Source organism: Theobroma cacao, chromosome 1 (genome assembly GCF_053813885.1).
Source record: "Theobroma cacao isolate CCN51 chromosome 1, ASM5381388v1, whole genome shotgun sequence".
NCBI lineage: Eukaryota > Viridiplantae > Streptophyta > Magnoliopsida > Malvales > Malvaceae > Theobroma > Theobroma cacao.
This window is the reverse complement of record NC_142639.1, coordinates 294,614-319,763: the sequence shown is the minus strand read 5'-3', so window position 1 is coordinate 319,763 and position 25,150 is coordinate 294,614. Positions and strand designations below refer to the sequence as shown.

General features: G+C 36.7%; 7 protein-coding genes across 9 annotated transcripts; 1 reads left to right on the top strand and 6 right to left on the bottom strand.

Annotated features, from left to right (window-relative positions):
* Positions 1-71: 71 nt before the first annotated feature.
* On the bottom strand, positions 72-1,051 carry LOC108662375 (dirigent protein 19-like). Its single transcript, XM_018122497.2, has one exon. The coding sequence runs from the start codon at positions 756-758 to the stop codon at positions 171-173; it is 588 nt and encodes a 195-aa protein (XP_017977986.2). The 5' UTR covers positions 759-1,051; the 3' UTR covers positions 72-170.
* A 146-nt stretch (positions 1,052-1,197) lies between these two features.
* Positions 1,198-3,759, bottom strand: LOC18610654 (dehydrodolichyl diphosphate synthase 6). Of its 2 annotated transcripts, none has more exons than XM_018122480.2 (2): positions 3,299-3,759; positions 1,198-2,656 (listed from the first exon to the last, which is right to left on the bottom strand). In XM_018122480.2, the coding sequence occupies exon 2, from the start codon at positions 2,635-2,637 to the stop codon at positions 1,522-1,524; it is 1,116 nt and encodes a 371-aa protein (XP_017977969.2). In that variant the 5' UTR covers positions 2,638-2,656; positions 3,299-3,759; the 3' UTR covers positions 1,198-1,521. The 2 variants fall into 2 exon arrangements, with proteins under 2 accessions (XP_017977969.2, XP_007046514.3); XM_007046452.3 differs by having other exon boundaries at positions 3,381-3,759.
* A 152-nt stretch (positions 3,760-3,911) lies between these two features.
* On the bottom strand, positions 3,912-6,902 carry CST (Protein kinase superfamily protein). Its single transcript, XM_018122479.2, has 6 exons — positions 6,610-6,902; positions 6,075-6,418; positions 5,473-5,608; positions 5,239-5,378; positions 4,787-4,910; positions 3,912-4,662 (listed from the first exon to the last, which is right to left on the bottom strand). Exons 1-6 carry the CDS (start codon positions 6,686-6,688, stop codon positions 4,232-4,234), a joined length of 1,254 nt encoding a protein of 417 aa, XP_017977968.2. The 5' UTR covers positions 6,689-6,902; the 3' UTR covers positions 3,912-4,231.
* A 1,717-nt stretch (positions 6,903-8,619) lies between these two features.
* On the bottom strand, positions 8,620-12,350 carry RKD5 (RWP-RK domain-containing protein). The gene is made up of 5 exons (XM_018122484.2): positions 11,592-12,350; positions 11,217-11,466; positions 9,973-10,220; positions 9,266-9,483; positions 8,620-9,063 (listed from the first exon to the last, which is right to left on the bottom strand). The coding sequence occupies exons 1-5, from the start codon at positions 11,680-11,682 to the stop codon at positions 8,824-8,826; spliced, it is 1,047 nt and encodes a 348-aa protein (XP_017977973.2). The 5' UTR covers positions 11,683-12,350; the 3' UTR covers positions 8,620-8,823.
* A 130-nt stretch (positions 12,351-12,480) lies between these two features.
* REP (Rab escort protein) lies at positions 12,481-16,937 on the bottom strand. The gene is made up of 9 exons (XM_018122478.2): positions 15,883-16,937; positions 15,650-15,772; positions 15,414-15,513; positions 14,758-14,796; positions 14,405-14,651; positions 14,246-14,321; positions 13,627-13,885; positions 13,270-13,350; positions 12,481-13,001 (listed from the first exon to the last, which is right to left on the bottom strand). Exons 1-9 carry the CDS (start codon positions 16,557-16,559, stop codon positions 12,906-12,908), a joined length of 1,698 nt encoding a protein of 565 aa, XP_017977967.2. The 5' UTR covers positions 16,560-16,937; the 3' UTR covers positions 12,481-12,905.
* Positions 16,938-17,385: 448 nt separating this feature from the next.
* LOC18610651 (tail-anchored protein insertion receptor WRB-like protein) lies at positions 17,386-20,261 on the bottom strand. Of its 2 annotated transcripts, XM_007046448.3 has the most exons (8): positions 20,021-20,258; positions 19,411-19,535; positions 19,223-19,302; positions 19,067-19,137; positions 18,448-18,518; positions 18,276-18,357; positions 17,909-17,958; positions 17,386-17,616 (listed from the first exon to the last, which is right to left on the bottom strand). In XM_007046448.3, the coding sequence occupies exons 2-8, from the start codon at positions 19,519-19,521 to the stop codon at positions 17,548-17,550; spliced, it is 534 nt and encodes a 177-aa protein (XP_007046510.3). In that variant the 5' UTR covers positions 19,522-19,535; positions 20,021-20,258; the 3' UTR covers positions 17,386-17,547. The 2 variants fall into 2 exon arrangements, with proteins under 2 accessions (XP_007046510.3, XP_017970279.2); XM_018114790.2 differs by lacking the exon at positions 18,448-18,518 and having other exon boundaries at positions 20,021-20,261.
* Positions 20,262-23,205: 2,944 nt separating this feature from the next.
* HMGB5 (high mobility group B5) lies at positions 23,206-24,765 on the top strand. The gene is made up of 8 exons (XM_007046447.3): positions 23,206-23,362; positions 23,453-23,507; positions 23,644-23,742; positions 23,841-23,898; positions 24,005-24,049; positions 24,149-24,229; positions 24,329-24,418; positions 24,526-24,765. The coding sequence occupies exons 2-8, from the start codon at positions 23,461-23,463 to the stop codon at positions 24,541-24,543; spliced, it is 438 nt and encodes a 145-aa protein (XP_007046509.1). The 5' UTR covers positions 23,206-23,362; positions 23,453-23,460; the 3' UTR covers positions 24,544-24,765.
* Positions 24,766-25,150: the final 385 nt, after the last annotated feature.

Here is a 25,150-nt window from a genome sequence, read left to right as displayed (position 1 = left end):
TGGTTGATTGTATCTGCTCATTCAGGAGCCTGACAGCGACGACGAAGACAACAACAAAAGGGAGAGTAATGTTGAGCTAAAAGGAAGAGCAATTGCTTTAGCCAAGAAAAGAAAGTTTGAGAACCCAGAGCATGAGCTACAGGTATACAATTACTTAGCAAGCCCGTCGATCAAGAAGTTTTAGCTGCAAATGGAGGCCAGTAGAGGTGAAACTCGATTTTGTAGGTAACTGTAAGGCCCTTGAGGTTCACTGGAGATGATCTCACGTAGCCTTGCACAAACAGGAAGTCACCCGTACCTCCCACAACCGGATGATCGGAGGGCTTAACATTATGTGTACCTCCCACGATGGAAATGGATCCCATGTGCTGCTTCAAACGCAGGGTGATCTTGGCAACTGATATGCTCCGCAGCCCATCAAAACCAGAGGTGATGGAACTTCCTTCCGCAATGCCTACAACTTTCGAAGATCGGTTTGCTGTAACAGTCATGGGATCTTGGAAAACAAATATGGTCCCAAAAGGTGTGGTGGTTTCACTGATCCCTGGTCCTGCCACACCATTGACTACTATGTAACCTGTTTTATTTATGGTCTCATGTTGAAAGAGAGCAAAGTGAAGTGACTTGATTCCATAATGATGGCGGGGGTCAGTGGAGATGGCCATGAACGGGAAAGCAAAGAATAGAACAGCAAGCGCATAGCTGTGCAGAGTAGGACCCATGGCAGCGTAAGAAGACAGGAACATGTGAAAGTTCATCGAAAAACATCAACTTTTATAGACCTTACAAAGACTGTTCACAGCTGGGGCCATGCAGCTTGGGTCTTTTGACTTGTAGTCCCCATACAGTTAGTCACAATATGAAAGCCCTTTTCACATTAACCAAAAGTTTTAGTCTTAGCCACAGCTGTCCAGGAGGCAAGTAGATACTGATGGAGACAGGTGCAAAGAAGTCTTTAGCTTTCTATTGGGTGCAGGGGTCATGCAGACGCCTTGTTTGAAAAGGAGAATTTAGGTGAACCCTCATTTCAAGCCATAGCCGATGATTGTTCATTGGTGGATGACAAAGCACATCGGCGCAGTCAAAAGCGACCCGATACCTCTTTCAATTCATCTGGACAATTGGGTGGAGAACCAACAGAGTACATCATTCTTAAAAACAATTAAAGTGAACAAATAAAGCGAAATGTGCAGTAAATAACCAAAGATCATGCTCCTGGCATTGGCAAATTCCATTTCTTTATCTGCAAACCAGAAGACACAACTGGTATGTGCTTAATCAAATGCATAAATTCATAGTCACTTCTTATTTCTTATCATAAGATCCATTGTACATAAGGTTACTTACAGTAAATAACCAAAGATCATGCTATTCGATATTCCATCCAAAATTTGAATGCCAAGGCACGGCAATATAAATTATAAGAAGGCCAAAGTAAGCACAGAAGAGCAAGTGGTATCATGGTCCAGGGAGCAGTGCAGTGCACTAGAACAAGACGATCTTCTTTTAGTGTTGTACGGGCTATAACTGTTTCTTCTTTTTCTCCAAATAAGAATGGGTTCGTTGGAAGCTTAATATCGCCCACACCAACTGCCACAAACCTATCTCTGGCCACAACACAGCGGGAGAATACAATGGGCAGTGACTGGTTTGCCAAAGTAGAAAATTACTCAGGCGGGTCTCACCAGAGCTTCGAATTAGTATGTCAGGATCAGGTGCTACCGCCATATACATGTGCTTCTCAACATCTACCAGCTTTATTGCAGGATGCTCCTCTCGCATATTCTCACAACCTTCAACCTCCACAGCAGAAAATTCGCCTGCTTTGGTTGCCTTGGTTGTTAGAACTTCATCCCACTTAGACTCAAAAGATTCATGGGCATGATATGTAGTGACACCATTTTCTGTCTGAAATCCTCCAATCACCCCATTGCAACCTCTGCTGGCCTTTAAAACGATAGATTCATCAGACCTATCATTACACAAATTTTGAACATCATGCACACCATTAATCTTCTCACACTCTTTTTCTATTACGCTATTGTAAGCTTCGTCTGAGTTCCACAGTCGAATTTTACCACTTTTATCTTTACAGGATTCATCGACAGCATGCACAATTTCATCGGATGAAGTATAGGCCACACACACTAAAAGCACAGCCTTATCATTGTTAGCAGTGACCTGCATCACGTTTTCAGCTGCAGCCCTGACAGGCTCACTCAAGAGTTGCAAATTACCTATAAAATACACCCTGATGCCATACTGATTCACAATGCTTTCTTCCATAAGCAAACCCTCAATCTTCTCTAGCATTAGATCCATTAAGCTTCGAACCTCATCCGGCTGCCTCTTAAAATTTTCAATGCTGAAGGCATAGACAGTAACATACTTGATTCCTAATTCATAGCAGTAATGAAGCAAAGACATTAGAGCTTGATAGCCAGCCTTGTGGCCATCCCCTTCGTCCAGATTGTTCTTCTTTGCATACCTTCGGTTTCCATCCATGATAAAGGCGAGGTGAGCAGGCAAGGGACCCACAGATAGAACTCGAAATAAACATCTCCTCAGGAAACTAGCTATGCCGCCAAAGAGCTTATTCACACCATTGCCACCATATTTTCCCACTTTATTTCCCATTTGGCAATTGCGTATTCACCTGCTCAACAGAGAAGATAAATCATTACTTATAAAGAAGCAAAATTTCAATTGAGTATGCATTGTTAATGCCAAAAGGAAAAAGAAAACAGGAAATTGGTCAAAGCAAATGCTTCGAGTTCCAAGAACAGAGAAGAGGGTAAGACTAGGAGTGGCGTGGCAGCACAAGAAGGGAAACACAGAGAAATTCAGCAAAAATGGTTAGTTGCAGCATTTCTACAAACAGCTACGGAGCATATTATGGAGCCACAATTGGAATATAGTCTAGAGTTTGTTCCTTTACTCGGCAACCACAAAGTGTTAGAATCAAATGAGACCAAAGGATCTGCAGCCAAATCAACCGTCAAATAAAGAAAGCGAAAGAAGAGGAAAATTTAAATTCTTGCAGATGCGAGAACAAAAAATAGAGCATTTAGATGGAAATGATTAAGAATTCTTTCAAAAAGAAAATTCGACATTCAGATGGATATATAAAGCATGATTACGATCGGAGCAACAATTGAATGCTGGAAAACAACGAAAATCTGAATTGATTGCTCGAAATCAAGAAGCAGAGGATCGAAAACATAAAAGAGAATCCACAGACATTACAAGACTAATGATAACCAGTCTATAAACAGATACAAGAAAGAGCCAAACAAACCTCAGTTTCTTACAAGAACGACTGAAGCGAGACCAAGAAGAAGAAGCAAGAAAAGAAACGCTAACTAAAAGTCTACACTCACCAGGAAACAAAACAAATTAGATACCCTCGGAGACGACAAGAGACGGATGTAGAACGTGACCAATCAAATCAACGGGAAAAGACTACACAAATCATTAAGAACAGCCAACAAAACAAACCACACAATTTTGTCGATTGTAATCTCTCTCAACTGCTAGTGCCACCGATTGCTTGTTTTGCCTCGATCACCGAGGCGGGAAAGTACGGAAAAATAGTCAAAACACCATCCAAATTGGGTTTGGGCCTTCTCCATATATGTTTAAACAATCATTTTTGTTGTTTGTAGAAATTAATAATTTTCAAGTTAAATTTTTATGTATATTATTTAACATCACGCTTTAGGGTAACATGTAAACTTATTATTTAATAATTGTTTTTTAACGTATATCTGACTATATACGTTATCTTTGTTGGAAATGAAAATAGAGTAGAACTCCTGATTCTCTTCATCCTTGTTATCATTGATCTTATCTGTTCTTTCAGTTGCAGAAAGAGGGAAACAAGAACACCCAATGCAGCAAGTGAAACCAGATACAACAAGGCAACTCAACACTCTTCTTCACTCTATTTCAACATTTACATTACAAAAATACTCCTCTCTAGACCACATATATATATATATATATATATATGGTGATGATCATCTTTAATTTAATGACCAAATTGAAGACTCTGATTACAAAAATTTGTGAAAGATGTGGATCTTAAAAAGAATCATGATCATTTGATCATATTAAAAAAAAAATCACCAATATATCAAAAAAAAAGAAGAGACACACAACGCATGCTGTTGAGCCCAAGTTTTATTACTTGAAGCTTGCCCCCGGAGGTTGATTAGCTTGGACTTGGAGCTCATGTTGAAGCGCCACGTCGCCTTGACTGAAGCGGGGAACGATGAGGAGTAGAATGTTGGCCATGCCGAGGAGTTGTAGAATGATTAGAGCCGGATTTAGAGGAGTCCTTTGATTTTTCCTTGTTAAGTGATTCGATCCGTTCCAATGCTTCCCCAACTTCTTTCATGGAGGGACGGTTCTTGGGGTCGTGCTCCAGACATTTCAGGGTGAGCTCGGCTGATAGTATGGCAGCCTTGGACGAATACTGGCCCTCAATCCGCACATCCATTATGGTTTTCACCTTTTTTTTCAGAGACAAAGTTGGTCTGAGCCAATCCACCAAATTCTGCTGCCCGCTAAGTCGCTTTGTGTCCAATGCTCGCAAGCCTGTCATCAGCTCAAGCAACACCACTCCGAACCCATACACATCGCTCTTCACGTACAAATGGCCTGTTGGGTACACAATGCCGGCTATAATGTTAGCATCAGCAAATTGCTGAAGGAATCAGGAAAACATTCCAAAAGCAAAGTTGTTTCGTATAGAAAAGTAAGCAGTGGTTGAACAAATTATCACCTGTGGCGATGTATTCAGGCGCAGCATAACCATATGTTCCCATCACCCTGGTCGTTACGTGTGATTCTCCACCGGCAGGCCCCAATTTGGCCAAGCCAAAATCTGATATTTTTGCATTGTAATTCTGCCGAAGAAAACAACAACCGAAATGGTCACATCAGTTGCTGTCGGACTATACTTTATAATTGCACAGTAAAGCCCTGCGGATGACTAAACGTGGAAAGCCAACCCTTGACATATGGCAAGACAGGCACACCTGCCTTCAATCTATCGGGTGGTCAATGGTCATTGAATTTCAATTGAGATCAGTCCACTTGAAAATGACATCTTAAACCAGTCTTCAAGGTAGTGGCTCCATTAATTTCATTTTGCAAAATGCCTTCCAAGATTAATCAAAATTTTCTTAACAAAATAAAAAGGTTTGGAGGGAAAAAGTAATTAAGGAGACTAACCCCATCAAGCAGTATATTGGAGGCCTTGAAATCTCTATAAATAACCTTCTCTGAAGTATGTAAAAAAGCTAGGCCTCGAGCTGCTCCAATGGCAATTTTAAGCCTCAATTCCCAAGATAATGGTTCAATTGCTGGATTTCCTGCGTAACCAAATAATCAAAGCAATCAAAACATGGTCTATCCATGGACGTGAAATTTCTTTCTTTTTTGTCTTGTTTATTTTCAATTTCTTACGTCTAAACAGATGGTTTTCCAAGCTTCCTTTCTGCAAGAACTCGTACACGAGGAGCAGCTCTTTATCTTCCCAGCAGTATCCCAACAGCTTAACCAAATTCGGATGATATAACCTTCCCAGAAAGTTCACTTCTGACTGCAGAGAAAGGGGGGACAAATGACAAAGAATCAAACTGCCTGGCACTGACAGAGAGACGTCTAGAATAAAATACTGACAATTCAATATTGTTAAAATCAAGACAGTTTCCTAACTACAGCTAGCAATGTCTGTTTTTTATTGCTGAATGCGATGGCATTGAATATTTATTGATCCTTATAACTGTGAAGGTGCCATCAGAAATAAAATAGTCATGCAATATGGAACCCACATTCTGCACATACTCCCCATAAACAGTTGGAAAATGATTAAAGGCTTAAAGTTTTTCTTTCTTTCTTTTTTTTTTTTTCCTTTTTATGGATAAGGATTAAAGGGTTAATAAAGCTAACAGCATCTTGCCCTTTTTCTTTTTTCCCTTTATTTTTGGATGGATCCGCCTGTCGTCTACTGAATAACCAGTGTTAATCAACAGAAACAAAGATAAAATGAATAGTAACAGCAATACCTGCCATTCTTCAAAACCTTGCATACTTTCATGGTTCAGTTTCTTTATGGCGACAATCATTCCTGAGCCGACTTTGGAGGGTGTTAAAGTTTTCTCATCCACCCATCCCTTGTAAACTCTCCCAAAGCCCCCTTCACCCAACAGGGTATCACCTTTGAAGTTCTTGGTTGCAGTCTTGAGCTCTGCAAAGGTGAAGACTTTCAAATTTGGTGTTTCCAGGATCCGCCCATCAGGGCTTTCCTCCTCCACAATTTCACTCACTGTCTCCGAAAATTGACTCCTGCAAGCGCTAGCACTGCTGGTTGCTGAGAACTCTATGTTGTTGCTGCAGCTGTTTGATGTACCTATAGCAGATTAAAAAACGGTTAACTAAAGTAACAGCCTTTTCTATGATTACTCTTTTCTCTCCATGATCCAGGGCGATAACAAGAAAAAAAGAAACTACTTGTAAACCAAATTAATTAACAACCTCAAATATTATTGAAGGGAAAACTTTTGAAATTAGAGAAGAGTACTGTATGGCAATTAGAATTACCTGGGGTAGTAGGAATGTTGGTGGAGCTGTAGCAGTGACTAGTATCTCGATCAGAAGAAGATCCCCAGCAATTACCCATATCAACAACGACTCTATCTCTCTTACCAAGCCTGCCTGGAGAGCAAGAACAGCATTCTTTGCAGTAGAACTAGTTAAAGTTGCAACAAGGGAGGGCAAGATATATAAATAAAGAAAGATAGTGGAAAAAGGGTGGGGTTCCAAGCTTTTCTTGTTTCTATGCTTTTTGAGCGGCCCCCTTTTTTTCCTGGCTGTTGCAAGGAACCAACTTTCCTGCTTCGTTCTCTTGCTTGTGCAAATATATGTATATAGAAAAAGTGGGTCAGTGACTTTATGTGAGCTTAAATATTTAAGTGCCGCCATCGTCCCTGTTACTATAGCTCGTTTGACGGGGTTGACCAAACTGCAAGTGCAAGCGATGCGCAGGTCAACAAGGCCGCGTGAGTTGGAACAGTGACAGACCACAGGAGACAGCTGTGTGTGTGAACAAATTTTAAACTGACTTAGACATGTTTTGAAATTCAATGTACTTTGATCCTTAGACTTGACTTTTTAATCAGAAACCACTACACCTGCACTTCATTCTTTAATCTGTCCAGACAGTGGAGAAGAGTCTGAGCCATTTTTGCTTCACCATAAGTAGACTCTCTTTCTCAATTGCAGAAAACAAACATGTCTTCCATCAATTTTTATTTTATATATTCTGTTGGGTTGAAAAGTTTTAAAAACATGAATTCTCCTATTGACTATTGTTTATTTTAGGTGAAATAATAATTCATATTGTCTTTTAGGGGCATAAATTATCCGTACCTAACTGAATTGGGCAATGAACAGTGCCATCCAATTAAATTGACAGATTTGTTTGTCAACGGCGTTCATTTTTGGGCTACAATGTTGAACCATCATCATCTCATCATCAATGAATGATTCAAATTAGTTACTCATCTATGTCCAATCCAAATATGCCAATACTTTTGGGAGGCAGAAACAGGAAAGCAGACAGTGGAGAGAATGACTACGAAATGATTAATTGGTTGAGAAATGTGATGGCAGTGTTGGGATTAATGGGGTGCGTGTAGCCAAAGTGGAAACGTGGGGAGCACTTTTAACAATGACCCAACCTCCCTTGGACACCCCAAAACCCAAAGAATGATGGTATCCTCCCTTCACACCACCTCGGAACTTCTTCTTCTTCTTCTCCTCCCCAAGTCCCAACCCCAAAACCCTTGAATTCTTTCATGGCTTCTAATTTCTTTGTCGACTCTGTCATTGTTCTCCGACATCTACGGTTTCATCATTGCGTGGCAACTAATTACCTTTTCCAATATTGATCTTGAAGAAAACGGGACACAAAAGGAATTTGGAGCAAGTAAATCTTCCACACCAGCGAACAGAATTTTCCAACTTCAATTAATGAATGACTTCTGCTCTCTCATTGGTCATTTCCTTCCTCTTTTCCCTTGTCCTTTCTCTTCCCAGACCAGGCCCACCTAGAGTCACGGGGTAGCGTATCTGTATGTATATTATCTCTCAATAATTTTAACTCAAACCATTCCATGAAACCCATGTTGGCATTATAATATACTCGAGGAGACACGGAAGAGAAAAAGTTGAGGGATTATTTAATTGGAGTAATGTCCAATTGAATCGTCATCGCCATCGTCATGAACAAACAGAACAGTTGACCTCGTATCCTATGTCGGTACGCCCATTTCCTAGTCGTCATTTCAACAACGGATTCGATTATACAGAAATGTGACATAGTGCTAAAATTCAATAAAAGTGATTCTTCTTTTTCACTTTCAAGGAAGAAACTAGCCCACAAAGTCAATGGATCACAATGGGATCAAACAGACACTAGGCTTCTTTCCTTACAGAGCCGCAAAATATATTTGTCAAACCCCCAGATGTAAGGTTCTTTCCTCGTATATATAGCACCAAAGGTAATTATTCAAGCCAACATGATACCCAGGCACCAATAACCACCAGCAATGGATGAAGGTAAAGTGACTAATTAAGGGGAGCAGTACCTAAGACACATCACTGAACCTTGATGTAACAGCAACTTTATAATGAATTTACTCCTAGTGCTAGTGCATTACAACAACATCGGGCAAAAGTGCACATATGGAAGTGTTGATCTTACTGCAGTCTTTAAGTTAAAAGGTCTGGGTCAAGTAAGCAATATATATAGTCCTATGTATTACCATCTAATTCCGTCACTGGATTGTGCAAAACTGATAGGCACTGGTTTTTAAGAGCTTTAGCTTTGTGTCTTCGCTTGAAAATATCCTGCCTGAACCGCTTCGTCTCACTCTTTAATTCAATAAAAGGTTCTCTTTCTATACTTTCCTTCTCAGTCTCTAACATCATTCGCCTCTTTGCTACAGCAAAGGCTGCAGCCTCATCCTCTTGCTGCCGCTGCTCTGCCTCTTCCTGCATAGTTTTTGTTTTCAGTTGGCTCAAAAAGAAAAAAAAAAAAAAAAAGCAGACATCCATATAACTGAGTATAATTTTCTGTAAGCAAGTAAGTATATAAATGTACATGGATAACAGCAGATTGGTTGCATGCTAGCACCATATGCGATATGCGGTGTGTATGGAGACAATTTGACAGCAAAAGGGAAAGAGAAAGGACCTGGAGATCACGAATTAGACCATCAAGGGATTTGATCTTCCTGTGAGGCCAGCGAGGAATACCAAATTCTCTGCACTTTCTTTTCAGAACAGTGAGTCCAACATTCAAATTTCTAGAAGCTTCCACTATCGGAAGATCAAAGTATTTTGCAAGATCTTCAAGAGCAATTCTGGCTATGTCCTTAGAGTCTGCTCTCTTTTTCTTTTTCACTGCAACACCTGCAGTTTTTTCCCAGTTTCTAAGACATTATGTTTAATAGACGCAGACAGATTTAAATCTGAAAGAGGAATGCATGCAAAAACAAATCCTTAGAATAATCTGTATCTTGAAAACCTAATAGATTAGCTATGTTCTATAGCATCAAATAATCTCCCATGTATTTTTCTATACAGCTAGTAAATTGCTTTTAACAGAACAAATAATATCATTATTCATCAACAGGAACAGCCTCAACTAATGAATCCATCTGAGAATGACAAGTAATTGGAAAAGAAAGATGTAAGGAATAAATGACATTTTGTTCAAGCGTTCTAGGCATATAAACAATAAACTGCATGATTGTAGGTTAACATTGGTCCAATTTACAGTCTACAGACGTTCGATTCATGCAATTATGAAGATTTATAAACACAAAGTAAATCCATCTTTACAGAATATGGACTTCTTATTCATGTACAATTACCAAAAAGAGGAAACTCTAAAAGGACCTGTTGCACTTTGTTCAGTGTGTTGAGATTTCAGTAATTCAGATGTAGCAATTGAATTAGGGAGGCAGTTAAGATCTTGATCAAGTACAAGCAGACTTCTTTTTAACTGGCAGTAATTATCTCCATCCCTTGTGCACGTTTCCTTAGATGACTTCCTGGATGGTCCTCTATCTTCTGTGCCACAACACCTCTGGAAAATCACTTGAAGATCATTGGCAAGTGTTGGGATAGACTTCAGCTTGGGATTTCTGCATGATGACAAAATGAAAGTCAAGCTAGGAATGTCAAACCTCATCGTATAGACTTGGAAAAACATGGTAGAAGTTAAGAAATCTGCACTTCCTACTAAAGCATGGCTCAGATTAGAGAGGAGACTGGGTCATTTCACCTTAAAAGTCTTTGATAATGAAAAGCCAGGTTGGAGAAAGGCCAACTTAGAAAAATCAAAGTATCAAACATGGGCCAATCATACTCTTGGTAATGAAGTCTTTACCTTGATACATGCTCTACCTGGTTTTGCTCAGCGCATTTAGTAAGTTGGTATTTTATCCCGCAGAAGTTTCTTGATATGTTCACATAAATGCCACTCAAAACACAATCACTACTTTAAAAGAATTTGTAAGCAAAAGAAGAAAAAGTATCCATATGGAATTCATGATATGATTAGACATCAATACGACAAAGCAATGCTACTAACATGACAGGGAAATGATAAGAAACGAACACCACATTCCAATCAATTAAAGACCCTCTAATTGGCTAATTCTTTGTTGAGACGCATCAACTAATGCAAAATAATGGCTCTCAAGAGACAGTTGCCAATCAATGCAGATTTTATTATTGGGGACCAGGCTACTGTTGACTTACTTTGATTCCCTGTTTAGTAGGTTACAAGCACAAGTGAAACATCATAGTGATATGACTCAACAATGATGTAAAAGTTGTTGTGATCTGGATGCATAAGATGTGCTTCTGAGCTCGGGTACCTGCTTCTTCTGATCTTTTCTAGCCTCTTAATCCCAATGTTCAATGAATATTTCTATTTTGAAACACCAAATAATCAAATTAAAATGCAAAAAACTTTCTTTTGCATTGAATTGATCACATAAAAGAAAACCAGACTTTGCATGCGCATGTCACAGATTAATCATCCTGGCATAAAAGTAAAATTGACCCCATTTCATTGAATCAATCAATCAATCTAGTAAAGGAGCACCTCAAAAGAGTATCTGAAAATGGGGTACCTGGAAATTGAGAGTAAAGAAGGAATGAAGAAGAAACGAGGTAGACGATGGGCATGAAATGCAAAAACGCAGAGCCACAAACCGGTAACTCTGCCTTCAAAAAGCTCCTGAGGTCGAAACCCCTGCAATCGAAGAAATGGGGATGTTGCCATTTCCACATAGGGACCATCTTTTCTGAACACAAACTCTCTCTCAACCTCATTTTCCTCCCCATTCTCCAATCGGTATACATGCAAGCTTCTGATCAACTCTGCAAAAGAACACCAACAGAAGCCAAGCAAAGGAAACAAGACTTTAACTAAGGCCAGAAAAGAAACACTACCAAAAGTACAATTTTTTTTTTTTTTTGTGATAAGGCAGAAGGGAATTAAGTACCTTTGTTGTTAGTATTTTCAAAGACTAGGAGAGTTGTCAGGGAAGGGGTCTTGAGACAACTCCATGAAGAAGAAGAAGAAGAAGAGATCATCAATCTAACGTAGGATAAAGTACCAGAAATTGAAAAGGACAGCAAGACAGAATTTGAAGGTCTACCGTTCAAGAAGGACAAGTTTGCATGATTCTACTGCCGGGCTCCAGCCATGGACCATGGTTTTCATTTTTTTTCTTATTCTTTTTCCCCACTTTTAAATTGTTTTCTCATTTGCTTATGTAAAAAAATTTAAAAAACAACAAAGAAAAGAAAAGAAAAAGAAAATCGTTTTTGGGTCTGTTCTTTAACTGTTCCCAGGATATTCTGTTGGACTGCTGCCCAATAATCAATATCCCAAAATGCTACACCAATGAACTCTTCTCGTGTACCATTTTTTCTTCTCAAAGCATAGATAGCAAAACAAACTTACTAGGACGCCTTGTAAACAATGTAATCACTCTAGCTTTGTTTGAAATGTTAAGAAATGAGAACCAACGTTGGATTTGGAACAAAGAAACCCAAGTCTCCAGTTTCTGTCGTATGTAAAGCGTCTAGATACATGCATAAAGTCACTCCTTACTCTTTGGTTTTCTCGTCAACAGTGAAGCTTTCTTTGTTTATGATGTTTTCCCCCCACAATTTGTTAATTTTGTTTTTGAGGGAGGGAGGGCCCAGGGGTGCTTACGTCAGTAAGAAGGCAGCAAACCAACTTTGCTCACCAACTACCTTGGGACCTTGGCCGCATGTCTGCAAAGTGGCATGGCAAGTTAGGAATTGGACTGCGTTTCAGTAACTTTCCAATTACAAAAATCCCTAATCTGAACAGAAAAAGTAAATGAAAACGAGATAGGTAGATGACTGGATAAAAGATTTGACCAGAATGCGTAGGGAAACAACAAATGCAACGACCAAATACTCTTCCGTCTTCATAACTGCTACTGCAACACTTTTTCCTACTTTGGGAACAGATTAAAATGTATTTTCTTTTAACTGTTACATCACAACTATCTAAGTAGCAAGAGATAGTAGAATACAACACAAGTTTATACAAGGGAAATCAAGACTAGAGTTGTTTGTGATTATCTGCAAAGACGGTCGAATTCTTAGCTTTCCTCACCATGGTGTGTGTAATTGTATGTAATGTCAAATCCCTTTACTTCTTTCTTCATCATTAGATCATAAGATAGCAGCATTCTCCAATCAATTGAGCATAATGTTGCAAAAAGAATCCCGATTGTTTGATGCTCCATCAAGGAAAGAATATTGCATCCACTGAATCTCTATGTCTCCAGAGCAACGCCACCATCATCCTCAGAGAATTCTGAGGTGGATGTCTCCGGAAAGAATTCTTCGTCAGGGTAAATCTCCTGAAATAACTGTCAAATTCCACAACCAACACTACATTCTAGTCAGCAATCAGAAATCGTAATATTCTGTAATTTCAGCACACTTTTATGTTCACTTAGCTTTGAATGAAATGGAAAATTCATCCCAAAGAACAAAGAAGTAGAATAGAATTCAAACAAAGAAACCCAAGAACAAGCAAATTGCAAGTTGTAACAGATCAATGATAGGATCAGTTAAACGCGCTCATGCACAGTAGACTCGAATTTTAAATTTCATGAATATTAGCAAATGCTGTACCTTAACAGTTGCATCTAGAAGATCATTATAGTTCAATTTTCCATCTGGCATGGGACCTGAACAGATAAAATCAACTTGACCCTGAAAACAAAATATAAATATATTAAAAGGGCATTACAGTCGCCATATATTCACATTAATGCTGCATATTAACAAATGTCCATTGCCTAGTATTAAGAGGGCAGAATGTGTCATCCCTCCAAATGCTTGTCCTAAGTTCTAAAAATTCTTGAAAGAGTGATAATTATTCGAAAAAAAAGGAAAGCAGCAAGATAAAATGATGGCTCATAGTCACAATACCAAAATATTAGTAACCAAGAAGATCTACACAGGAAAAAGCCACCATAGGCAACATACCAAAGTGAGCTTCTGAATATACAATGCACTCCAAAGTAAAGTAGGTTTTCCTTCTCCAAGGTCATTTTGAACGGTGAAACTACTTTCTGCAGTCTCATTTAGAGCTGCACCACCACTTTCAGCACTCTCACTTTGAACTGCAGCATTACTCTCAGAATTTGTAGAAACAGGAAGGGTAACAAGAGTATTCATGACTGCATGAAGTAACTTCTTTCCTTGATCATCATCAGTACATAATGCCGAGATATATATCACAAACCTGAATAGAACAGGTGGAAATATTTAAATCCTTGCACTAAACATATAAACTTGAATACTCCATTCTAGTAATGCATAAAATTATGAAAAACATTAACAAAGGAAAAATAATAATAATGGTAAATTTCACTATTCACCTGAGTATCATAATCAATGAAAACATAAAATTGGGCTTTTCATGCCCTAAGGTCGATATACCTAAATGCTAAGTAGCCAGTCAGAGAATTGATCAGAAATGATATACTCAAAGGTAACAACCATGAGGAAAGCAATTCAACGAGGAAACAAAAAGATAACTGATAAAATCCATCAATGTCAAACAGATAGAACTTATCCGCTTCAGAAACTAAAGCAAACTTACATGTCTGGCGGACAAACAGCTAAATTGCTACCCATCTGGAGGAGTCTGATTGATGTAACCTGCTCGGGAAACAATGCTAGGAGAAAACAGAAACAAAAAATTAGGACTTTTCTATTTAGCTTTTTGCCTACAACAAATGCAAAAAGAAATTGATCTTACATCTAGGAGGATATACAACCAAAAAGTTTGATACGTCTGGCTTCAAAGAAGTCTTTGTGATGCATATTCCCCTTGCTACCTTCCCTCTATCATCCCTAAGACTGAAAAGAGGAAGCTTTTCTTGCAGTGGATGTGGTGAGGGTGAGCCCAATGGCAAAGGTACCGTAAAGGATGGATCAAGGATTAGTTTCTTGCTGAATATATCTTGACCTGAAGCTAATCTAACACCCTTATAACACCCACTATCCTGTAAAATTTTCAAATGAAAAATATGAAGTTCATTTACCCTAATGATTCCTGATAGTCAGCTCAGTATTATTTAAAATAATTTAATCAGGGGTATGCTTCCATACCTTGTCTACCAGCAATGAAGTAACTGGCATACGCAATACCTGTGTCATGTTCATTCAGACACAGATTAGTATCTTAATTCTACACCTAAAACATGAAAATTTCACGTAAAATCAAGTTGATGTGGTTGCACTGATGGATGCTATGAGCCACTCTATTGCTACAAGGTGAAGGGCATGCTCAGAGAAATGAAATGCATTCAAACAACTAAAAGATGCAAGGATATTGCTGAAGAGAACCAACATGGATAAACTCGTTTTACATATTCCAATTAGGACATAGGAGGTGGATATTTTGATGGGTTACTGTGCTGATGTTACTGGCAAGTGAAGGCACCATTCTGAACTCAGACATTTATTACTACTTTTTTCTGGAGTTTTTCCACAAAATTTTAATTAATTTGCTTGCTTGTGGCTTCCATTGACAGAAGGTAGTAGACAACCAAGCTTTTAAACATCAAGTAACTCAATCCAATCACACCAAATTAAAATCAATAAGTAAGAAATACCATATCAAGGAAAAATAAATGTAAAGTTTAAAAACAAAATCAGGTTAACATGAAGACAATGAACAAGTTACACCTACAATGGCAGGAAATGCATCAACAACTGCATTCAATGTAATCAATGAAAAGAATTATCTCCTCATTAGAACTTACATAAAGGCAGCCTTTGACAGCAGCACGACGGCAAAAGGCTTGGGATAGTTCCCCTTGCCCATAGACAGGATATATCAAAGCCCCAAGTGCGTTTGAAAACCTAGAGATAAAAATAATTGTCCTTAACACAAATATAGATGCATTGTGCTACAATAAGTTTCTATTCAACATGGCATTGAAAATTTTCAAACTTTAGTTGAAGGCTCGAAGCAAAAGCAGAAAGAATAAAGATTAACCTGCCAACGGATGCATTATATAGAGCTAATTGATCGATTCCATCTTTTGTCTTGAGCAAATCTTGACAAACTCCGACATCTTCTTGATCATAATCCGCCATTGCTATTGCATACAGTATAAACCTGCAAAGTCCAGCAAAAAAAAAAAAAATCCCTGCAGTTGAGCATTAGGCCAATGATTAAAGCAACGAGGAGACATTGCAAAATAAAAGGAAAAGTTGTGACTAACAGACGATTTAATCTTGGGCGGCAATCCCATTTTATTCAAGAAGTCAACAAACGGACTCTCCAAATCCTCCTCCGAAATCTTGAGGCCCTCTTCGCCAGCCAAATGTCCCTGCACCAGCTTGAAGAACCTCATCAACTGATTCTTCTCCATGAGTCCAAGGCTCTTGTCTTTAAATATGGCGGCTCTCGAGTCTGGCACACTCCAGAGGTTCCCCTTGTCGTCCCCTACGAAACTGGCGTCAATACTCTTGAACTCCATGTACTGGCTGGCTCCAGATTTTAGCATCAGATCGATGGATTTGTCGGCACAAAAGAGAACCCTTGGTCCAGCCACATCGATATTGAACCTTCTCGAGTGTTGATCGAGGAGTTGAGGGGAAAAATTGGAGATGTCGAGGGAGGAGTAGAGAGGACGAATGGCGAAATCCAAGGCGGTGAAATCGTGATGGCCGTTGGATGAGGGTGAGGGTGACGTTGAGTGGAAGGAGAGGAAGGAAGATAGATCGGTAAGAGGGATTGAGGAGAAGTGGGAGCCATAGAAAGGATTAGGATCGAGGTGGAGGACGGATTTTGAGGCAGTGGAGGCGGCGGCGGCTACGATGGATTCGGGTAGGCCAGTACCTATAACGATGAGGTCGAAGGTGATTGGATCTATGGGAGGGTAGGGTGGGAGGTCGTTCATGGTTGGTTAGTGGAGGGAAGCAAAGCTTGCAAAGTGGCTAGCCAAAGCAGAGAAAAATCCTCTTTCAAATCTCAAAAAAGGCGCGCCGTTTAGCGCCAACTTACAACCCAAACACTGAAACTAGTATAAATTCAGTTACTACTACTAAAACCAAAATATCCCAAAATTCAACAAGAATGAATTATCAAAATAATCAGTAACAAGATGGGAGACGGGACAGTGATTTGGTTTTGGAGCTCAGATGATGCGAGAGAAAGGGACAAGATGGGTATAGAAAAAATTCCCCAAGAGGGAGTTAAAACTACAAAAATGCTGCTAACAGTTAATCTCCGGCGCCGGTGAGAAGAAGAAGAAGAAGAAGAAGAAATCAAATGAACCTTGAACAGAGAAAGAAATCTGGATTCTGGAAATGCACGTTGGGCCTTTTCAAATTTTACTCGAACCAAAGGCCCACCCCTCGTCAATAGGCCTTTAACCATTTTGGGCCCTCCTCTGTTCTGCTCCTTAACTTTAAAATCAGTTTTTTTTTTTCGAATTTCCCTTTTTTCTATAAATATTAAAAAAAAAATTCATGCTCTCTTTTAGTTCTAACTCAAGTGACATTTTCTCCTTTGAATAGACAAAGTTATGTATCAATAACTAATTCAAATTTTCGGATGCATCTTCTTTTTCCCTTAAACAAATAGACCATAGTAGTAGTATTAACTAATTCAAAGCTTAATACTCCTACCAATCAATTTTAATTTTAAGAATTTAAATGCCATATATATATAATTGAAATTTAAAGAAAAAAAAAAAGGCAAAAAGTAAAAGAGGGGAAGCAAAAAGCACATCAAATTTCTCGCTTTTCATTCTTGATAAATAAAATGAATGAATTTTACAAGAGATGTCAGTTCACAACTTCAAAATTAAAAGTACATCCTGAATAGGCATTCATGAATCCAAAGTCGGAGAGCACCCAAAAGCATGTCCTTATAAGCCCTTTGTTCTACTTGATGATTCGGCAAACAAACTTGCTAACCCTGGTACACAAAATCAACCAGGGTATGATCCCAACCTGCAATTTAGAAGATTAATCACATAACCAATCGAAACTCATCGAATCCATCTTGCCGTAATTGTATCCTTTTATTCCGTGTAAGGAACAGGCAAGTTTGATCAAGGTAAATATATTTGTGCTCAATAGTACTACACCTCCATGTCGGTTGTAGATAGACCATGTTAATCAAAACAATCGGGATAAGAAAAAGAAAACCAGAGAGGGAATCCAAATCCTATTCTATCATAGAAGGAAGATATTAAAATTATGATTAGAGGTGCTACAAACGAAAGATTCAAAGATTTTTTACCATGACATTGTTGTTTAAAGAACCCCCAGTCTTCCAGGATAACATCTTCCCTGCAAAAAGGTGGTCATAAGCAATCAATAAACAACCTTTTTTCTCAGATATTCTACAGTTCATATTTTGTCCTCCAATTGCTTCTTGTCAACTCTTTCTGTTCTTGTCTAACTTATATCTTTTCTGGCCCCAGGGACATACTTTTACACAATTTGGGGGGTATGTTGTTAAGAATATACCAAATTTGATGGGCAGTATGATGGAGTGCCAGCCCAAGCATGTTTACCAAAATTGTAGTTACACAGCCAAAGTGGAAAAAAGAGATAAAAGCTTAACAGTTAACACAACAATAGCCACAATCATTATAATGCATTACCAAAGGGTTGCACAAGTTGCTGAGACACGGAAGCAACAGGAGACCTCCAAAACCAGAAGATTAGCACAAGATAAATTAGGACCTGCATGACCAGACAACCAATCTCTTAGGACATTAACGAAGGAAAGAAACATTATAAACTTCTAAACAGTTTCATTACACACAGAAGCACCTTTAAAATGAACAAAACTTTCAGATACCAATCATAAGACAGTTTCACCTCCTTGCTGCGTTGTGCCTGATCTGGACATCAAGTGTTGCTTCTATCAGTACAGGCTATATATATGTTACAACTTAAGGGGAAAAAAGCTTAAGAAAAGGAGAAGAAAAGAAAAGAAGAACTAAACTATAGCAAACAAGACATGGCTGTTTACAAGACAAAGCTCTCTTTCTTGAAGAAGAAGAGAAAAACATATGAACCACAAAAGAAGAACATGAAAAAATACTAATACTAAAGGTTAAAGTAATTGAAACCAGATCTTTCCTGACTTAAAATAGAAGTATGTAGCAAATGAAATCAAAGACCTCATTCATCCCTGAGGATTAAATGTACTTGTTAAATTTACCAGTAAATTCACGGTAGGGTTCCCCCAACACACTTTAACAATATAATAATCCAGAAAATTAGAACACTTAACTTTTTTCCACAGTCCTAATCAATCTCCATATCAATCAATCATTTAATTGGCACAAAAAATAGATTGAAATCCAAAACACCACAAGAAGATTGTTCAAAGAATCAAATTCTTATAAGTTTATGCAATGTAAAAAAAATAGGAAAGTAGCCTCACAATTTGCCAGTTCCTTCTCCTTGGCAGCAGCTGACCTCCTAAGCTTAGCTGCTTGTGCAAATGTAGAAGGCCTATGAAGTGAAATTAATGTTGTTTATCATGCAATTGTGATTGCAAAGCTGATTAATGTAATTAAATGCTATTTAAATCACTTACTGCGACAAGGAGGCAGCCTCTTTCAAAAGCTGCTTAATCTCTCCACGAAGCTGGATTTCCTTGTCAGTCTTGGATGCTCCCTAACCATGAAATAAGAAAATCTAATTAACACTTTGAAAAATTGCAACAGAATCTACAATCTTCAAATAAAGCAACTTGATGTGACAATATCAAGCGGAATTAGGTACCTTCTTTAAATCTTGGAGCCATTTGGTGGCAAATTGGAAGACGACGATAATGAAGAAGATGAGAGGAGCTGCCAGGGATCTTCTTTGTTCTAGTGTCTCTCCTTCGCCCATATTTCTCTTAGGCTCTGTTTGGTTCATGGAAAATTTGAAGAAAAGGAAAATAAGTTGCCTCATCTTGTTTAGAGGAAATAGATATTGCAAAACCTATTACTAGGACTAGGAGATAGACCTATAAGATTATATCACCTAAATTCAAAAACCAGACATCAGTTCCACCAGAGCACAGCAAAGACCATGGCTATGGAATTAGGGAATCAGTCAAAAATGAAAATATTGGAATTTAAAGACAACTAACATGAAAATTAGCCATGGACGAACATCGCTGCGGAATCGGGAATCAACCAAAAACAATGAAACTTATTGAAATTAAAAAAACCAACACACGTATAAGTTTACCATTTTTCAAGGCAAATTTTTGAAATCATCTCATTCCCCTTCAAAACCAAGCCGCTCAAAATTAATATTATTAGGAGGCTCTTTTCATTCGCGTTCAAAATCAGAGTGCTCAAATTATCGGTAACTCAACAAAAAAATAAAACAGATGCCTCACCGTCAAAGAAAGCAAAGAGAGCGCTGAAGAGCCAGATATCGTGAACGAAGTACAAAGAGGCGGCAGCGGCGGCGTCGAGTCCGAGTGCCGAGTTAGGAGCAGGGATATGGAAGACGACGATGAAAAGAGAGAGGGAAGTGGATCTTGTCACCAAAATTCAGAGAGCCTGAAGCCTTTTTCTTCCCTTATTTTTTCTCACTTTTTTGTTTTACGGTATATTTCTTCGTTTAATGGAAAAACCGAAAAATAGTTATTCGAGATTTTAAAATTTTTTCAACTCTATTTATGTAGAGTATATACTATATATTATATAACCCTATAACCGAAAATAAAATCCAAGGATTGATTTCTTATTCTCCTTTATTACTTTTTTGTGAATCAAGGGACTTAACTTTTTTTGTTTTTCCTTTTTTTATATATTATTCTGTCCCTAAATCGAGCTCTGTATCAACTGAATTAAGTTCAGATTCGGGTTCATGGGTTGATATGCTGTGAGGTGAGACCTAAGGGTGAATATTAATCGATGCAAACAAAATAATTAATTGACACGCATTAAATTCAATTAATTTGGATTTAATTTTTTTATTTCAATATTAATCGATTGAAATGAATCATTTATTTGACTATTTAAATTAATATTTAGTATTTAAATTTTATAACCACACTAATTAAAAAAATATCATTAATAATACTTTTAAAAATATATATATTATACAAATATTATTAACATTTTTAAAACATTAATATTAGAACCAATTGATCAATATAAGTTAGTTTCGATTATTTACGAATTTTGAAGTTAATTTTGATTATTTATGAATTTTTATTATAATTCAATTAATTTTATTTAGGTTTTAAAATTTTTAATTATTTCAATATTTAAATTTTAAAATTAAACCGATCGAGATGATCGAATGTTCATTTATCCAACTTATATATTCTCTGAGTGCCTCGATCAAAATTTTTAATTTTTTTAATATGAATTATATAAAGTATTCTTTTATCTTACTCCAATTTACGAACAGTTAGCTTATATATGCACTGTAATTTACTTAATAACTATAAGAAGACAACCAATCTTTAGTGAAGTAATGAAGGAATGCCCAAAGATAATTATAAAAACATTTGGTTGGTTTCGAAACTGCAAGCAAATTGATGGTCTTTGGTTAGCTATAAATCACAAATTTTCTTCATATGACTTAATAACTCATACTATAACTTGAATTCTAAAGTCAAACAACTTGAACTTTGTTTCGATTTACAGGTGAACAATCATTGGCCAACTTACTTTATTTCTCACATTTGCTAATTGCCCTTTGATTTAAACATAATTAAAAAAACTTTTTTCCACATTATTGCAAAGTAAAAGGAAATAGTTAAAATTAAGCTAAATTTGTAAATAAGTTCCAAACTATACAAAAAAAAAATTAATTTAATTTATATCTTTTTATTGTGTTCAAATAAATTGTTGATTTTTGATTTTGAATCAAATAAGTTTATTATAGTAACCGTTGATTAACGAAAGTTAATTAGTGCCACATTATTTTCCACAAGTGTCATATTGATAACGTTAATATCACATGGTAGATATCGTGATATAAAAATTTGTTGATTATGAATTGAACTTTTCTTTTATACTTAACCCAATGTCTAAAAATTACTGATTAAGGATTTGAAACAAAAAATAAAAAAAAAAAACTTAGTAATTCAAACATTTTTTAACTTATTACCATATTTTTAATTAAAGTCATTATTCCTAATAAAAAATACCTTCATTTTCTTCAACATTCTTTAAAGCCCAACGTATTTTATAATCAAAATATTCTCTCTCTGTTTGCAAATTATTATTCCTTTTCTAAAATTCCTTTTATGGGTAGTTTTAAATTTTCAAAAATTGTACAATACGTTGTGAGAGAATCTATTATTATTAGGCAAGATAAGAGTATTGAATTTTCCTTACAGATTATAAGGAAAAAAAGAACATCGACTTTCCTTACAGATTTTAAATAAGAGAAAAGAATAATTTGACTTTATTTTACAAATTATATGGAAGAGAAAAATATTAGATTTCCTTTACAAATCTTAAAGAATAAAAGAGAAAGATTTGACTTTCTTTTTATTGTGAAAAAACATTAGGTATCTTTGTTAGTTTTAATATTATAAACTTGTATCTCCTACTTTTTACTCATCTTCTTCTCAAAATTGTTTCCAATTTTTAGTCAAGGAACAATGGCTTCCATCAAACTAAAGAAGTTGGATTAGGTTTTTTTTTTTTTTGTTAGAAATGATAGTTTTAATGAAAAAGATGGTAATCAATTTGAAACAATTAGTTTTTTTTTTTATTTTGTTGTTTCAAATCCTTAACTAATAATTTTTGAATATTTGAAAAGAAAAAAAACTCAATTGTGAGTCAGTAATTTTTGATGTCACGTCATTTGTTATGTAGCATTGATGTTATTAAAATGACATACAACATGTCACGTGGTAAAAAATGTGATATTAAAAATTATAAATATACTGTTGATTAATGAGAATTAATTAATAATTAGTGATAATGATTTGTTTAATTTAAAATAAAAATTCAAGAACTTATTTTAATGCGATAAAAAGATAAAAGTTAAATTACCTTTATTGATGTAGTTCAGAGATTTATTTAAGTATTTAATTTTAAAATTACACTTTAAGTTTATATTAGTCTTAATAAAAAAATATAAGTAACTTTTGGTATTTTAGCATATCATTTTTTTAAAGATATGTGATTATTGTACAATAAATTTATGAAGAATATAATGGACATGTGAGATTCAAAATCTCATGTTAAGAAATATAAAGATTCGAGTGGTTTTTAAAATATAATAATGAAAATGTTCATTGAATTAAAATAAATTTGATAACATTTCATATATATATAAAGATATTAATTAAAATTTTGAAAAAAATAACATTATACGGTTTAATTTACAAAGAATTTATTTGTTTTTTGACTTTTGTTTTTTCGAAACGGAAAGTGATATTGAGAAAAAAATGCAGTCTCAAGTCTCGGCGGAAGCTGAACAGCAAATAGTGTCAAAACACTCAGATCGATGACGTGGCAATGAAGATTTCCCACTTTGAAATCCCGCCCAAAGGCGGACTTCAATTCTTTTCGCGATTCGATTTTTAATTTCTGACTTTTTTTTTTCCTTTGTCCCCAAAAAACCCCTCCTTAATCCTTATCTAGCTCTTTTAGCCAAAGCCCACCCTGCCACAGTTGAAACCACACCCAACTAAAAAACTAAAAGGCATTCTCCTCTATTTCTTTTCGCTTCCTTATCTCCTAAAGCAATAGCCCTAGTACTTGAGGTAACTCGCGGCGCCGACTTAGTACGAGCCAACCTGGTTTAGGCCGATTCCGAGCGTTTCTCATTCGTTTTTTTGCCGTTCTTCTTGCAGGATTCACCATGAAAGGTGGTAAAACCAAGGCCGATGCGATGCAAACTGATGACAAGTGAGTTTGTTCGCTGTTCTATTCGATTGTGTGGTCATTGTGCGTCAATAATTATTGTTTATATAACAACATTAAATAATATGAGATCTGCTGAGTTCATCTTTGACTTGATGCTCGTTTCCTGATTTGGCGATAGGCTGAAGAGGAAAGCTGCACGCGCTACAAAGCGAGCGAAGAAGGCAGCGAAGGATCCAAACAAGCCAAAGAGGCCTCCTAGTGCTTTCTTCGTTTTCATGTATGATATCTTTAATTTCTTGTCGAAAACTTTTATGGATTTATTTTCACTGCGACTCAGATTCTTATTCGTTATTGTGGATGAATGATCATATGAAGGGAGGAGTTCAGGAAGCAGTACAAAGAGGAGCATCCTGATAACAAATCCGTCTCCGCTGTGAGTCCTTATTACCAGTAACAATCGATAAAGTTTCTTCTAGTTTATTTTATTGCTTGTATTTGAACTTCCGAAGTCCCTTTTCCTTATTAAATTTGATATTCAGGTTGGCAAAGCTGGTGGAGCAAAATGGAAAAGCATGACCGAAGATGTGAGTATTTTACCGTGTAATATATTTTACCTGTTTGTTTGGTTGACTTTTACTGGCCACAAGATCTTTGACTTTTTACAATCATCATTGGTATTTCAGGAGAAAGCTCCTTATGTTCAGAAGGCAGAGAAGCGAAAGAGTGAATACAATAAGAGCATGCAGGCATATAATCTGAAACTGGTACAGCACTATTTCTCTCTTTTCCACAATTATAGTAGTTTTTTATTTTTCATGATTATTAATTTTGATTAACATGTGTCTCTGGTTTCGTACGTCTAGGCCGGTGGAGCAAACGCCGGAAACGATGATGAATCTGATAAGTCAAAGTCTGAAGTCAACGATGAGGATGAAGACGAGGGGAGTGGAGAGGTTAGTTGAAAGTCAACTCTAAATCTGGATCTGAAAAAAAAAATTCAGTAGTTTACTGATTTCGAGATTGGATTATAATTTTCTTTCTTTGTTTTGCCTTCTTGTAGGAAGAAGATGATGAGTAGATGAACTTGATGCGGGGATGCACAAACTAGTTTAGAATTTGGTTAGATTCAGGAATTCTTTCCTCCCTAGAGATGAATAGTTGACATTAATCTCCAAATATTTTAGATTACATAAGAGATATAAATGGATTAGTTGCAGCTTTTTCTTGTTAGAGCTTATCTGGATATTGTTGTTGAATTTTCTTAGAAATCAGTGATTAAGTATAAGCTTATCTTGCGTAATTTGCTTAGAAATCAATGATTAAGTTTGAGCTTGTCGCCTTGATTTGTTTTTAACTGCGGGTTGGATTTTTTTTGAGGTTGGGTAGATCATCACGCTACGATAATTCGTGTTTACGTAGCATATGGAAAGGTTGCTTTCCCGGTTTCCTTTTTTTTTTTTTTTTCATATAAAGGACAAAGTTACCAGGGATTAATGTGCTGTTGACAAAACGGTTTCTCTTTTTTCTTTTTTCTTCTTGGCCTTTTACAGTTTCTGAAACTTTTCCTTCCTCTATTCCTTATTTCGTGGCGACCTTTATCCGTATTCAGTAGATTGTGAATGTTTGTTGAACTTCCTTTGGTGGTAGGGGGAAGCGGAGTTTGGTTTGTCAATTAAAAAAGAGAG